At 46.6% G+C, this 15,000-nt stretch overlaps 3 protein-coding genes and 1 long non-coding RNA gene across 7 annotated transcripts in view; 3 read left to right on the plus strand and 1 right to left on the minus strand.

The window, feature by feature from the left end:
* Window positions 1-980, plus strand: part of LOC118290979 — a 4,859-nt gene extending 3,879 nt beyond the window's left edge. Inside the window, exon 4 of the mRNA XM_035618800.1 lies at window positions 428-980. Within this exon, the coding sequence (XP_035474693.1) occupies window positions 428-932 (505 nt within the window). The 3' untranslated portion in view covers window positions 933-980. The remainder of the gene's footprint in view (window positions 1-427) is intronic.
* Window positions 981-2,464: 1,484 nt separating this feature from the next.
* On the minus strand, window positions 2,465-11,338 carry LOC118290982. Its single transcript, XR_004786520.1, has 3 exons — window positions 11,201-11,338; window positions 3,189-3,377; window positions 2,465-2,966 (listed from the first exon to the last, which is right to left on the minus strand). It is a non-coding gene; the product is annotated as an uncharacterized LOC118290982 (long non-coding RNA).
* Window positions 2,839-11,044, plus strand: nub1 (negative regulator of ubiquitin-like proteins 1). The gene is made up of 14 exons (XM_035618792.2): window positions 2,839-2,972; window positions 3,522-3,689; window positions 3,794-3,861; window positions 4,082-4,146; window positions 4,235-4,402; window positions 8,271-8,359; window positions 8,468-8,574; window positions 8,755-8,941; window positions 9,051-9,158; window positions 9,224-9,376; window positions 9,547-9,693; window positions 9,887-9,967; window positions 10,101-10,272; window positions 10,479-11,044. The coding sequence occupies exons 1-14, from the start codon at window positions 2,850-2,852 to the stop codon at window positions 10,619-10,621; spliced, it is 1,779 nt and encodes a 592-aa protein (XP_035474685.1). The 5' UTR covers window positions 2,839-2,849; the 3' UTR covers window positions 10,622-11,044.
* Window positions 11,125-15,000, plus strand: part of xylb (xylulokinase homolog (H. influenzae)) — a 9,935-nt gene continuing 6,059 nt past the window's right edge. The window contains exons 1-5 of one of the 4 annotated variants that reach the window (XM_035618795.2): window positions 11,125-11,227; window positions 11,727-11,809; window positions 14,573-14,642; window positions 14,777-14,857; window positions 14,962-15,000. The exon at window positions 14,962-15,000 is cut by the window's right edge and continues 60 nt beyond it. In XM_035618795.2, coding sequence (XP_035474688.2) covers window positions 11,171-11,227; window positions 11,727-11,809; window positions 14,573-14,642; window positions 14,777-14,857; window positions 14,962-15,000 — 330 coding nt within the window. In that variant the 5' untranslated portion in view covers window positions 11,125-11,170. Of the gene's footprint in view, window positions 11,228-11,251; window positions 11,425-11,726; window positions 11,810-14,572; window positions 14,643-14,776; window positions 14,858-14,961 lie in introns of those variants that run through there. The other 3 variants (XM_047329807.1, XM_047329806.1, XM_047329805.1) reach the window with 3 other exon arrangements.

Genomic DNA, 15,000 nt, shown 5'->3' on the forward strand with positions numbered 1-15,000 from the left:
CGATCACTGACTGTATATAAAGACGATCACTGACTGTATATAAAGATGATCGCTGACTGTATATAAAAACGATAACTGACTATATAAAGACGATCAGTGACTGTGTATAAAGACGATCAGTGACTGTATATAAAAACGATAACTGACTTTATATAAATACGATCAGTGACTGTATAAAGACGATCAGTGACTGTATATGAAGACGATCACTGACTGTATATAAAAACGATAACTGACTATATAAAGACGATCAGTGACTGTGTATAAAGACGATCAGTGACTGTACATAAAAACGATAACTGACTTTATATAAATACGATCAGTGACTGTATAAAGACGATCAGTGACTGTATATAAAGACGATCACTGACTGTATATAAAGACGATCACTGACTGTATATAAAGACGATGTTTCTTTGTTTCACAGACGCTCGTCCTCGTCAAATTCACTCTGCAGCTCGTTCAACACCAGAGAAGAAGAAGCTGAAGACGAAGACAGTCCAGTCCAGGTTTCTGTCTCCAGATCCCTCGAAGCCTCAACAGAACAGAATCCGGGTGATGGATCCAGAGAAAACCCTCCTGACAATCTGGGTTCTCTGAGCAGCTCTGGTGAAAGTCCAGTCCCCGTCACCTCGTTCACCGGCTCCCCCTGCAGCTCCAACGCAGACCTACACCCACACCTGGAGAAGAACCTGTCTGCAGGTGTGCAGGTCGATGACGGCGTCCTCCAGACCCGCGGCCCTGCGGCGTGGAGGGACGTCAGGAAGTCGTCTGCCCCGGCGGCGCTGCGGTTCACCAGGCAGCTGAGTGTGGGCGGCGTGGGCCCGTCCTCCTGGGTCCACCTGAACCAGGACCACTACCCGTTCCCCAACAGGAGGACGCCGAGAATCTCTGACGCCGCCCGGCGACTGGGCATGTACTCGTCCTTCTGAGAGACTCACACGACTTTAAAAATAAATAACATCTTTCAAACTCTTCAATTTTTTCTTGTAGGAAATTTTATTTTTTCCTTTCCTCTTGTTGTCATGCATCTCTCCGTCTTTCTCTCAGTCGTGAAAACGATTTGTTGAGTTTCTGTTTCTATTTTTTAAATCTAAGTGAATCTTTATATGTTCAACATCATGTTCACAAACATCTTTTCACATTATTATATATAAATATAGATGAATAACAGAAAAGCATCAGGAGTGATGCTGTATATCCTCGATCAGACGATGCTAACGTTTGGTTGCTAACTGTTTTATATTGTCATGATGTCATCATGATGTCATCGTGACATCCGTTATACCACATGATGACGAACGATTGGTAAATAAGCTGCTGATCGCGTCTCTACTCTTATCGGTTCCTACACTGTATGATGTCATTTCCTGGCGTCTTCATGACATCATAGGATGATAGATGATAGACATATCTTGGAAAATATTTTTTATTGGACCATATTTTTCTTGACCTTTGACCAAGTAAAATTAACAGGAACACGCTTGCTCTGCTTTCACATTATAGTTAATATTTGTTTGTTTGTGTTAATTAAAATCTGAATTTGAATTTTGTTAAGGAAAAACTTTTGTTTATTAAAGTTTAAATGATCAGATTTACTGAAAAATAGTAAAAAAAGAAAAATAAATGTAGTATTTGTCTTTTATTTGATTTAATGTTTTATTGAACATTAATTTCTTATGGAGGAACAAAGTGTCCAAGATTAAATTAATACATATAAACATGAAATCATAAAAAAATATTTTTTCAAAATGTTATATTTTCTTACTTTGTGTCTTTATGTCATTTTACATTTCACGTTTCATTTCTTTATGATCCTTTATTTTATTTTATTGTCATAGAAGAATTTAGAGGATGTTTGACCCTCGTACGGCGCCGTAGCAGATCATAGATCGTCTAATGTTTCACCGATGAGTCCTCTGATCGTCGGCGGGGGTCGCTCTTGTCGCCTGTTTCCTGTGAGCGCGGTTTTACGTCAAGTGGATCGTGAAGCGCGCGGAGTGAGACCTCCTCCTCTCTGACGTCACGTCTCGTCCCAGGAACTACAGACCACAACAACACGTCGTGGAGCCGTGGACGGTTACCGGAGGAAAGCTCGCAGCTCTTTGTCGTCGCGTCGCGGGACGCCGAGGTAACGGACGGAAACACGTCACCGACGCTACCGACGCGCTAATGGCTTTCCATAGACTCCGTCTTTGCTCGAAGTTCAGTCGATGTTCGCTGTAACCTCGTCAATGCGACACGAACAAACCTCGTCCCGCTGTTTGTTCGTGTCATTAATATTAATAACAACACGTCAGCACCGTGTGGTGACGTCACCGCGACTCAAACTGAAACTGAAGCCGCGATGAACGCGACTGAAGGTCGGACATTGAACGTCACATATACGTTTGTGTAGACAGGTGCTGCCTTCACTGACCGTCTGTTCAGGTCAGAACTACAAGATGATGCATCTGTCACAATCTGAACAAATTCTAATTTTACTCTTCAAACTCTCCTTCGGCACATTTACATGTCTATTAATATTAATATACATATTTATGAGCTGGATGTTGTTGTTAGAGGTTATAAGTGAAGCTGGGACAATGAACTGATCATTATTGATTATTAATTAATGGGTGAAATCATTTTCATGGTTTCAGCTTCCGACCGTGTCTGTTTTTAAAAGGGGCGTGGCTTCGTCAGCAGGTTGACTTCCAGGGTCCTGAAAAGGTGAAATTACCCACAATCCTCTGTGAGGAGTGAGGAAGTGTTTTAAATGAGATGTTTTTCTTCTGCAGTTTGTCTCTCGGGGGAATCGAACCACCGTCACCTCGTCCTCACCTCGTGTCCCGCCGCTGTCAGATACGATGGCGGAGCAGAACACGGAGGCGAAGCTGAAGAACCTGCTGAAGCAGGAGAAGATCCAGCTGTGGAATCCTCCGTACACCGACGAGGAGGACGGCGAGCGTCCGGGAGCGCAGCACCTGCAGGTAAAGAAGAAGAAAAAACAATAAATAGGACATTTTCAATAGAGCGCTACACTGAACCGCTCCAGTTCCGTAAGTGAATTTCCCGTTCGTCCATTTTCTCCATTGACGTTTCATGAAATCTTTATACAAAGAGTTTTAATCCTGAACCAAGACGATAAACTACGAGATGAAACGTTTCAGTAAAACGTTTAATTTCTTCTGAGCAATTTCACTTACACCTCAGAGCTCAGAGCTCACAAGTCGTGGTTGGTGGTTCCTCCGACTCAAGGAGGCGTTCGAGTGTCAACCTCCGACTTGCAGGTCTGTGATGTCGGGTTCAACCAGGTTGATTTCATTCGGACTTGTAGCTTCTACAGGTTCATGTTCCATTGTGTCACGACCTCGCAGCTCGACAGGTGGGTGGACCTGGACAGTTACCACATTATGGTTAATAATCAAAATGTCAATGGAGAATAAGAATATGGATTTTCACTTCCAGAACGTGCCTGTCGCGCTCTATAAGAGAAAGGTGCTGTGAGTTTACAGTGTAATGAATGAACTGTGCTCCAGGAACTGGCGGAGCATTACGCCCCCCTGCTGCAGCTGCCGGTGGCGGAGGTAGGGGGCGCTCTGGAGTCCATCAGGGTCCAGACAGTGACGAGGGGCAAAGGTATCAGGACGTACAGAGAAACCAACGTGGCCACGCTGGAGCTGCTGCTGCCCAGAGACAGCAGGAAGGTAGATGATCAATAAACGATCGATACACGATCAATATGTCACCGTATCGGTTATGATCTGACAGATTCATCTTTATCGACCGAAACACAAATGTTTGTTTTCAGGTGACAAAGTCAAAGAAGAATCTTCTGGAGACGAGGCTGGACGTGTCCGCCCAAGAGGTGGTGGACAGGTATAGACGCACAGGCACACACACACAAACACAAAAACACACACACACACACATACACAAAAACACACACACACACACACACACAAACACAAAAACACACACACACACACATACACAAAAACACACGGACACACAAACACACAAACACACACACACACACAAACACAAAAACACACACACACACACTGCTGCACTGAATGTGTGTGTGCCTCTGTCGTAGGGTCGGAGAAGAGTTCGGCCTCAAATACATCAAACTGATTCTCAACGGGAAAACTCTGAGTCCAGGTGAGTTCACACCTCCGTCAGTGATGACGTCACACTCGTGCTCCGCCCACACATCATTTATACTGTGTGTGTGTGTGTGCGCACACAGACCAGCGTCTGGACGAACAAGGTGTGAAGAACCACAGTAAGGTGATGGTGCTGAAGGTGAGCGACGCTGAGCTGAAGCAACAGATGAACGAGGAGGAGCAGAGGAAGACAGAGCAGAGCCAAAGTGTCCAGAGGACGCAGAGGGGGTTCCAGATCCTGTCAGAGAGAGGTGTGAACTACAGGTCCCCTAGAGGAGAGGAGTGAACTACAGGTCCTCTAGAGGAGAGGAGTGAACTACAGGTCCAGTAGAGGAGAGGAGTGAACTACAGGTCCTCTAGAGGAGAGGAGTGAACTACAGGTCCTCTAGAGGAGAGGAGTGAACTACAGGTCCTCTAGAGGAGAGGAGTGAACTACAGGTCCAGTAGAGGAGAGGAGTGAACTACAGGTCCAGTAGAGGAGAGGAGTGAACTACAGGTCCTCTAGAGGAGAGGAGTGAACTACAGGTCCTCTAGAGGAGAGGTGTGAACTACAGGTCCTCTAGAGGAGAGGAGTGAACTACAGGTCCTCTAGAGGAGAGGAGTGAACTACAGGTCCTCTAGAGGAGAGGAGTGAACTACAGGTCCAGTAGAGGAGAGGTGTGAACTACAGGTCCAGTAGAGGAGAGGAGTGAACTACAGGTCCTCTAGAGGAGAGGTGTGAACTACAGGTCCAGTAGAGGAGAGGAGTGAACTACAGGTCCTCTAGAGGAGAGGTGTGAACTACAGGTCCCCTAGAGGAGAGGAGTGAACTACAGGTCCTCTAGAGGAGAGGAGTGAACTACAGGTCCTCTAGAGGAGAGGAGTGAACTACAGGTCCTCTAGAGGAGAGGAGTGAACTACAGGTCCTCTAGAGGAGAGGTGTGAACTACAGGTCCTCTAGAGGAGAGGTGTGAACTACAGGTCCTCTAGAGGAGAGGAGTGAACTACAGGTCCTCTAGAGGAGAGGAGTGAACTACAGGTCCAGTAGAGGAGAGGTGTGAACTACAGGTCCAGTAGAGGAGAGGAGTGAACTACAGGTCCAGTAGAGGAGAGGAGTGAACTACAGGTCCTCTAGAGGAGAGGAGTGAACTACAGGTCCTCTAGAGGAGAGGAGTGAACTACAGGTCCAGTAGAGGAGAGGTGTGAACTACAGGTCCTCTAGAGGAGAGGTGTGAACTACAGGTCCAGTAGAGGAGAGGAGTGAACTACAGGTCCTCTAGAGGAGAGGAGTGAACTACAGGTCCTCTAGAGGAGAGGTGTGAACTACAGGTCCTGAACTACAGGTCCTCTAGAGGAGAGGTGTGAACTACAGGTCCTGAACTACAGGTCCTCTAGAGGAGAGGTGTGAACTACAGGTCCTCTAGAGGAGAGGAGTGAACTACAGGTCCTCTAGAGGAGAGGAGTGAAGTACAGGTCCAGTAGAGGAGAGGTGTGAACTACAGGTCCTCTAGAGGAGAGGAGTGAACTACAGGTCCTCTAGAGGAGAGGTGTGAACTACAGGTCCTCTAGAGGAGAGGTGTGAACTACAGGTCCTCTAGAGGAGAGGAGTGAACTACAGGTCCTCTAGAGGAGAGGTGTGAACTACAGGTCCTCTAGAGGAGAGGAGTGAACTACAGGTCCTCTAGAGGAGAGGAGTGAACTACAGGTCCTCTAGAGGAGAGGTGTGAACTACAGGTCCAGTAGAGGAGAGGTGTGAACTACAGGTCCTCTAGAGGAGAGGAGTGAACTACAGGTCCTCTAGAGGAGAGGTGTGAACTACAGGTCCTCTAGAGGAGAGGAGTGAACTACAGGTCCTCTAGAGGAGAGGAGTGAACTACAGGTCCTCTAGAGGAGAGGTGTGAACTACAGGTCCAGTAGAGGAGAGGTGTGAACTACAGGTCCTCTAGAGGAGAGGAGTGAACTACAGGTCCTCTAGAGGAGAGGAGTGAACTACAGGTCCTCTAGAGGAGAGGTGTGAACTACAGGTCCAGTAGAGGAGAGGTGTGAACTACAGGTCCTCTAGAGGAGAGGAGTGAACTACAGGTCCTCTAGAGGAGAGGAGTGAACTACAGGTCCTCTAGAGGAGAGGTGTGAACTACAGGTCCTCTAGAGGAGAGGTGTGAACTACAGGTCCAGTAGAGGAGAGGTGTGAACTACAGGTCCAGTAGAGGAGAGGAGTGAACTACAGGTCCTCTAGAGGAGAGGTGTGAACTACAGGTCCAGTAGAGGAGAGGTGTGAACTACAGGTCCTCTAGAGGAGAGGTGTGAACTACAGGTCCTCTAGAGGAGAGGTGTGAACTACAGGTCCAGTAGAGGAGAGGAGTGAACTACAGGTCCTCTAGAGGAGAGGAGTGAACTACAGGTCCAGTAGAGGAGAGGAGTGAACTACAGGTCCTCTAGAGGAGAGGAGTGAACTACAGGTCCAGTAGAGGAGAGGAGTGAACTACAGGTCCAGTAGAGGAGAGGTGTGAACTACAGGTCCTCTAGAGGAGAGGTGTGAACTACAGGTCCTCTAGAGGAGAGGTGTGAACTACAGGTCCTCTAGAGGAGAGGTGTGAACTACAGGTCCTCTAGAGGAGAGGAGTGAACTACAGGTCCAGTAGAGGAGAGGAGTGAACTACAGGTCCTCTAGAGGAGAGGAGTGAACTACAGGTCCTCTAGAGGAGAGGTGTGAACTACAGGTCCTCTAGAGGAGAGGAGTGAACTACAGGTCCAGTAGAGGAGAGGTGTGAACTACAGGTCCTCTAGAGGAGAGGAGTGAACTACAGGTCCTCTAGAGGAGAGGTGTGAACTACAGGTCCTCTAGAGGAGAGGTGTGAACTACAGGTCCTCTAGAGGAGAGGTGTGAACTACAGGTCCAGTAGAGGAGAGGTGTGAACTACAGGTCCAGTAGAGGAGAGGAGTGAACTACAGGTCCTCTAGAGGAGAGGAGTGAACTACAGGTCCAGTAGAGGAGAGGTGTGAACTACAGGTCCTCTAGAGGAGAGGAGTGAACTACAGGTCCAGTAGAGGAGAGGAGTGAACTACAGGTCCAGTAGAGGAGAGGTGTGAACTACAGGTCCTCTAGAGGAGAGGAGTGAACTACAGGTCCAGTAGAGGAGAGGAGTGAACTACAGGTCCTCTAGAGGAGAGGAGTGAACTACAGGTCCTCTAGAGGAGAGGTGTGAACTACAGGTCCAGTAGAGGAGAGGTGTGAACTACAGGTCCTCTAGAGGAGAGGAGTGAACTACAGGTCCTCTAGAGGAGAGGAGTGAACTACAGGTCCTCTAGAGGAGAGGAGTGAACTACAGGTCCTCTAGAGGAGAGGTGTGAACTACAGGTCCTCTAGAGGAGAGGAGTGAACTACAGGTCCAGTAGAGGAGAGGTGTGAACTACAGGTCCTCTAGAGGAGAGGAGTGAACTACAGGTCCAGTAGAGGAGAGGTGTGAACTACAGGTCCAGTAGAGGAGAGGAGTGAACTACAGGTCCAGTAGAGGAGAGGAGTGAACTACAGGTCCAGTAGAGGAGAGGAGTGAACTACAGGTCCTCTAGAGGAGAGGTGTGAACTACAGGTCCAGTAGAGGAGAGGAGTGAACTACAGGTCCAGTAGAGGAGAGGTGTGAACTACAGGTCCAGTAGAGGAGAGGAGTGAACTACAGGTCCAGTAGAGGAGAGGAGTGAACTACAGGTCCAGTAGAGGAGAGGAGTGAACTACAGGTCCAGTAGAGGAGAGGAGTGAACTACAGGTCCTCTAGAGGAGAGGTGTGAACTACAGGTCCAGTAGAGGAGAGGTGTGAACTACAGGTCCAGTAGAGGAGAGGAGTGAACTACAGGTCCAGTAGAGGAGAGGTGTGAACTACAGGTCCAGTAGAGGAGAGGAGTGAACTACAGGTCCAGTAGAGGAGAGGTGTGAACTACAGGTCCAGTAGAGGAGAGGAGTGAACTACAGGTCCTCTAGAGGAGAGGAGTGAACTACAGGTACAGTAGAGGAGAGGAGTGAACTACAGGTCCAGTAGAGGAGAGGTGTGAACTACAGGTCCAGTAGAGGAGAGGAGTGAACTACAGGTCCAGTAGAGGAGAGGTGTGAACTACAGGTAATGATACAGTCTCTCTCTTTGTCAGACGGCAGCGACGACCCGGATGTGTCTCCGTTCCTGGAGGTCGCCGACCAGAAGGGAAACCCTCTGAAGATCCCTCACCAGGAGAAGAAGGTTGTTAGATTATCACACACAGAAACACACTGATCACCACGGTGACTAAAACTCACTGTGTGTGTGTGTGTGTGTGTGTGTGTGTGTGTGTGTGTGTGTGTGTGTCAGGCTCTGATCCTGGCGATGGGTTTCCATGAGAAAGGTCGTTCTCTGATGAAGAGGAAACAGTACGACAGTGCTCTGTGTCACCTGCTGCAGGCCGACCAGCAGTTCAGGTACATGACATCACCTCTGACATCACGTACAGTAGTATTTGTGCCAGAAGAAACATTAACAGTTGTAGAACTTGTAGTAGTAACTTGTCTCTCTGCATGCAGTATGTGCAGTAGTTCCAGTAGCAGTACTTGTACCAGTACTTGTAGCAGTACCACTAGCCGTAACGTGTCTGTGTGCAGTGCGTGTGGCTCGGCGCTGCTAAGCTCGGTGGATAACTTCGCTGTGCTGCAGCTGGACGTGGTCTGGTGTTACAGAGCGCTGGAGGCGCTGTCGTGTCTGGACGACGGCAGGAAGCGGCTGCAGCGAGCTGAGGACTGTTTCCTGCAGTGTTACGGAGAGCGACGGGAGAGACTGCGCATGATCAAGGTGAGTGGATCAGCCGCCGCAACGCACAGATCCGGGTTTAGACCAATCACATCGTGTCACAGTGTGTGTGTGTGTGTGTGCGTGTGTGTGCGTGCGTGTGTTTTGTCAGGGCAACACGGGCAGAGAGGACGTGTTGTTTCTGCGGCTTTACCTCCTCCAGAGTCTCCTCTCCTACATCGAAGGAAACGACGTTCAGGCTCGACAGCAACTGTCCAAGGTGAGGTCACTGAGGTCACTGGGGTCACTGAGGTCACAGGGTCACTGAGGTCACTGTTGTTTCAGGTGGAGTCTCTGTTCGGTCGCCTGTGTCTGGACTCTGAGAAGATGGCTCAGCTCATGACTCTGGGCTTCTCCGAGAGAGAAGCACGCCTCGGACTCCGAGCGTGTCAGGGCGACCTGCAGGAGGCCGCCATCCACATCAGCAACCGCAGACAGGTAACGTGTGTCACGACCCTCACTGACCCCTGACCCCAACGTTAAGGTCAAGGGTCAACCCTAGAAGCAGCACAAGTCCACAGGCACGTATCAGTCCTCCTGGAAGAGACCAGCAGTGTAACATCAGTCAGCCACCAGGGGGCGATCAGGTTGTTGTTTGTGTTGCTCAGGAGCGAGAGGAGCTGAAGAAGAGCGAGAGGCAGAGGAGGAGGAGGAGGACGGAGGACGTCTCCGCCCTGGTGGAGCTAGGATACTCCAGGACGGACGCTGCCCGAGCGCTGCACGCCGCCGACGGGGACGTGAACAGGGCGTGTGAGGTCGGTGACCTGAGTCTCTAATGCCCCCGGAGGCAGCAGAATGTATTACAGCCACTCTATTAAAACACCTGTACTGCAGCTAGGCACCAGGGGGCGGGGCTTATGACCTGTACTGCAGACAGACACCAGGGGGCGGGGTCAGAGGGATTCCGCTTCATGTCGTCCATCTTGATTGACACACTGTGCTCCTCAGATTCTCCAGGACGCCAGTCAGGCCGCTCAGGCGACCAATAACAACAGAGAGGAGGCGCTGAGTCCGGAGAAGGTGGAGCAGGTTCGACAGCGAATCAAAGATGTTTACGTGACCTCCTGTGATGTATACACTGTTTTATATGGTAACGCCAGCGAGCCGCTGACGAAGCAATGATGCACTTCCTGTTCCTCAACCCGAGCTCTGTCCTCTGCAGCTGTTGTATCTGGGCTTCGAGCGGGAGGCAGTGGAGGCGTCGCTCGCTCTGACGGGAGGAGACGTCCAATCAGCCGCTCAGCTGCTGCTGGACAACCAGGGAGTGATGTCACCGCACCCAAACTCCTCCTCCTCCACCTCGCCCTCATCAGAGGAGCCCTCCACCTCCACAGGTCAGACAGAAAGAGAGAGACAGAAAGAGAGAGACAGACAGTCAACATGATTACATCAGCTGAAGTCAGTCATGTGACGTAGAAAAGTTTATGATGTGACGTGTTGAAGAGAGAAAAGAGAAAACTGGAGAGATGATTGACAGATGATTGATGAGATGATTGACAGATTATTGATGAGATGATTGACAGATGATTGATGTGTTCAGAGGACGAGGAGCTGGTTAGCGAGGTTCTGGACGACCTGTCCCGTCACGAGGAGGATTATCTGGACCTGACGCTGGAGGAGGAGAGTGAGCTCATCGACACCATGAAGATGTACCTGAGCCGAGGGGCCACACACACCATGTGACGCACACATGCACCCACACACACACATGCACCCACACACGCACACATGCACCCACACACACACATGCACCCCCACACACACACACACATACGCACACACATGCACACACACATGCACCCACACGCACGCGCGCGCACAGTCAGATTGACACGTATGTTCTAAAGCTTAGTGTTTGAAGACGCAACATTTACTATAAAACATCAAACTCTCGTTTATGATCATTTGAGTTCTATGATGAAACTTTGTTCAGATTGAAGAATTAATTATTGTTTGTTTTAATAAACCAAAGCAGCGTCTTGTTTTTCTGTTGACGAAGCAGCAGCTTCTTTTTATTTAGATGATTCATGTTAAATATCTGTTATATATATTATGTGTTGATGTTTCACTGATGGAAACAATAAAGACGACGGAGGTTTTGTCGGAGCTCGTTTGTCCTGTGATCAATAACTGTGATTACGTCTGCCGCTGGGGCCAGGCTCCGCCCACACATGCGCTCTGGACTCTGTGTGTGTGTGTGTGTGTGTGTGTGTGTGTGTGTGTGTGTGTGTCATGGCGGACCCTCAGGACGCTCCTCTCTACCTGGGCTTTGACTTCAGCACGCAGCAGGTACAATCAGCTGTTTCGTCGTTTCCCTGCGCGATGTGGAGCTTGGTGACCCGGTGCACGCGTGGATGCGCGCGCAGACGGAGAAGAAGGAAGTGGCCGAGCGGGATCAGGTCGCTCCGTCTCGAGATTGTTTTTCTACTGCGTTGTTTGGCCCTCGCCGCTGCTGTGGATCACACTGTGTGTGTGTGTGTGTGTGTGTGTGTACGTACGTACACGTTGCGTCTCGAGACTTCGTTCAAAATGTCGCGATTGAAGTTTAAGGAGAATATCAAACTGATCCGCCCACGTGACTCCACCACGTGACTCCACTGACCCACGTGGGCGGATGAGCTCGGTGAAGTTCTTCCGTTTCAGTGAAAATACAAAAATTTATTCATAAACTCAACGTGATGATCAAAAGATGAATGAATCAGTGAACGTGTAGATATTAATCTGTTCAGTTGTTTTATAGAACGACCTTTAACCTCTGTCATGTACTTTTTGATTATGTTGAATGAAGCTGAAGGTCGTGGTGATCGATGGAAACATGGAGGTGGTTCATCAGAGCAACGTCCAGTTCGACTCCGAGTTACCTGAGTTCAGGTAGAACACACAAAGACGATCAGTGACTGTGTATAAAGACGATCAGTGACTGTGTATAAAGACGATCAGTGACCGTGTATAAAGATGATCACTGACTGTATATAAAGAAGATGACTGACTGTATATAAAGACGATCGCTGACTGTATATAAAGATGATCACTGACTGTATATAAAGAAGATCACTGACTGTATATAAAGACGATCGCTGACTGTATATAAAGACGATCACTGACTGTATATAAAGACGATCGCTGACTGTATATAAAGACGATCACTGACTGTATATAAAGATGATCAGTGACTATATATAAAGATGATCACTGACTGTATATAAAGATGATCAGTGACTATATAAAGACGATCACTGACTGTATATAAAGACGATCAGTGACTGTGTATAAAGACGATCAGTGACTGTATATAAAGACGATCAGTGACTGTGTATAAAGACGATCACTGACTGTATATAAAGATGATCACTGACTGTATATAAAGACCATCACTGACTGTATATAAAGAAGATGACTGACTGTATACAAAGACGATCACTGACTGTATATAAAGATGATCAGTGACTGTATATAAAGACGATCAGTGACTGTATATAAAGATGATCACTGACTGTATATAAAGACGATCAGTGACTATATAAAGACGATCACTGACTGTATATAAAGATGATCAGTGACTATATAAAGACGATCACTGACTGTATATAAAGATGATCAGTGACTATATAAAGACGATCACTGACTATATAAAGACGATCAGTGACTGTGTATAAAGACGATCAGTGACTGTATATAAAGACGATCAGTGACTGTGTATAAAGACGATCACTGACTGTATATAAAGACGATCAGTGACTGTATATAAAGACCATCACTGACTGTATATAAAGACGATCGCTGACTGTATATAAAGACGATCACTGACTGTATATAAAGATGATCAGTGACTGTATATAAAGACGATCAGTGACTGTATATAAAGATGATCACTGACTGTATATAAAGACGATCAGTGACTATATAAAGACGATCACTGACTGTATATAAAGATGATCAGTGACTATATAAAGACGATCACTGACTGTATATAAAGATGATCAGTGACTATATAAAGACGATCACTGACTGTATATAAAGACGATCAGTGACTATATAAAGACGATCAGTGACTGTATATAAAGACGATCAGTAACTGTATATAAAGACGATCAGTGACTATATAAAGACGATCACTGACTGTATATAAAGACGATCAGTGACTGTGTATAAAGACGATCAGTGACTGTATATAAAGACGATCAGTGACTGTGTATAAAGACGATCAGTGACTGTATATAAAGATGATCACTGACTGTATATAAAGACCATCACTGACTGTATATAAAGAAGATGACTGACTGTATATAAAGACGATCAGTGACTGTATATAAAGACCATCACTGACTGTATATAAAGACGATCGCTGACTGTATATAAAGACGATCACTGACTGTATATAAAGATGATCAGTGACTGTATATAAAGACGATCACTGACTGTATATAAAGATGATCACTGACTGTATATAAAGACGATCAGTGACTATATAAAGACGATCACTGACTGTATATAAAGATGATCAGTGACTATATAAAGACGATCACTGACTGTATATAAAGATGATCAGTGACTATATAAAGACGATCACTGACTGTATATAAAGACGATCACTGACTATATAAAGACGATCACTGACTGTATATAAAGACGATCAGTAACTGTATATAAAGACGATCAGTGACTGTATATAAAGACAATCACTGACTGTATATAAAGACGATCAGTGACTGTATATAAAGACGATCAGTGACTGTATATAAAGATGATCAGTGACTGTATATAAAGACAATCAAAGACTGTATATAAAGACGATCAGTGACTGTATATAAAGACGATCAGTGACTGTATATAAAGATGATCAGTGACTGTGTATAAAGACAATCAGAAACTGTATATAAAGACGATCAGTGACTGTATATAAAGATGATCAGTGACTGTATATAAAGATGATCAGTGACTGTGTATAAAGACAATCAGAAACTGTATATAAAGACGATCAGTGACTGTATATAAAGATGATCAGTGACTGTGTATAAAGACGATCAGAAACTGTATATAAAGACGATCAGAAACTGTATATAAAGACGATCACTGACTGTATATAAAGACGATCACTGACTGTATATAAAGACGATCACTGACTGTATATAGAGACGATCACTGACTGTATATAAAGACGATCACTGACTGTATATAAAGACGATCACTGACTATATAAAGACGATCACTGACTGTATATAAAGACGATCACTGACTGTATATAGAGACGATCACTGACTGTATATAGAGACGATCACTGACTGTATATAAAGACGATCAGAAACTGTATATAAAGACAATCAGAAACTGTATATAAAGACGATCACTGACTGTATATAAAGACGATCACTGACTGTATATAAAGACGATCACTGACTGTATATAGAGACGATCACTGACTGTATATAAAGACGATCAGAAACTGTATATAAAGAAGATCAGTGACTGTATATAAAGACGATCACTGACTGTGTATAGAGACGATCAGCGACTGTATATAAAGACGATCAGTGACTGTATATAAAGACGATCAATGACTGTATATAAAGACGATCAATGACTGTATATAAAGACGACCAGAAGCAGCTCAGATTGTCGTTGTTCTGTGTCCAGGACTGTGGGCGGAGTCCATCTCCATGACGACAGACTGACCGTCACGTCTCCGGTCCTCATGTGGGTGAAGGTGAGACTAACTCCGGTTAGAACAGAACAACGTCTCCACCCACTGCTGCTCCATGGATCAAACGCACCTTGAGCTTTTAACTCAAACCGCTCAGGCTGTCACGTGATTGGCTGTTTGTCTGTGTCGGTCCTCAGGCTCTCAACCTGCTATTGGACAAGATGAAGAGGGGGGGGCTTGACCTCACCCGAGTCAGTGCGCTGTCGGGCAGCGGCCAGGTGATCTCAGTAGAACCCTCCAATCACACCACATGTACACGTGTCCACATACATATGGCCACGTCCCAGGTTATATCCCCCTTCATCTGTTGCTCCTCCCTCAGCAACACGGCAGCGTCTACTGGAGACGAGGAGCCAGAGAG

This window comes from Scophthalmus maximus, chromosome 21 (genome assembly GCF_022379125.1).
Source record: "Scophthalmus maximus strain ysfricsl-2021 chromosome 21, ASM2237912v1, whole genome shotgun sequence".
Classification (NCBI taxonomy): Eukaryota; Metazoa; Chordata; class Actinopteri; order Pleuronectiformes; family Scophthalmidae; genus Scophthalmus; species Scophthalmus maximus.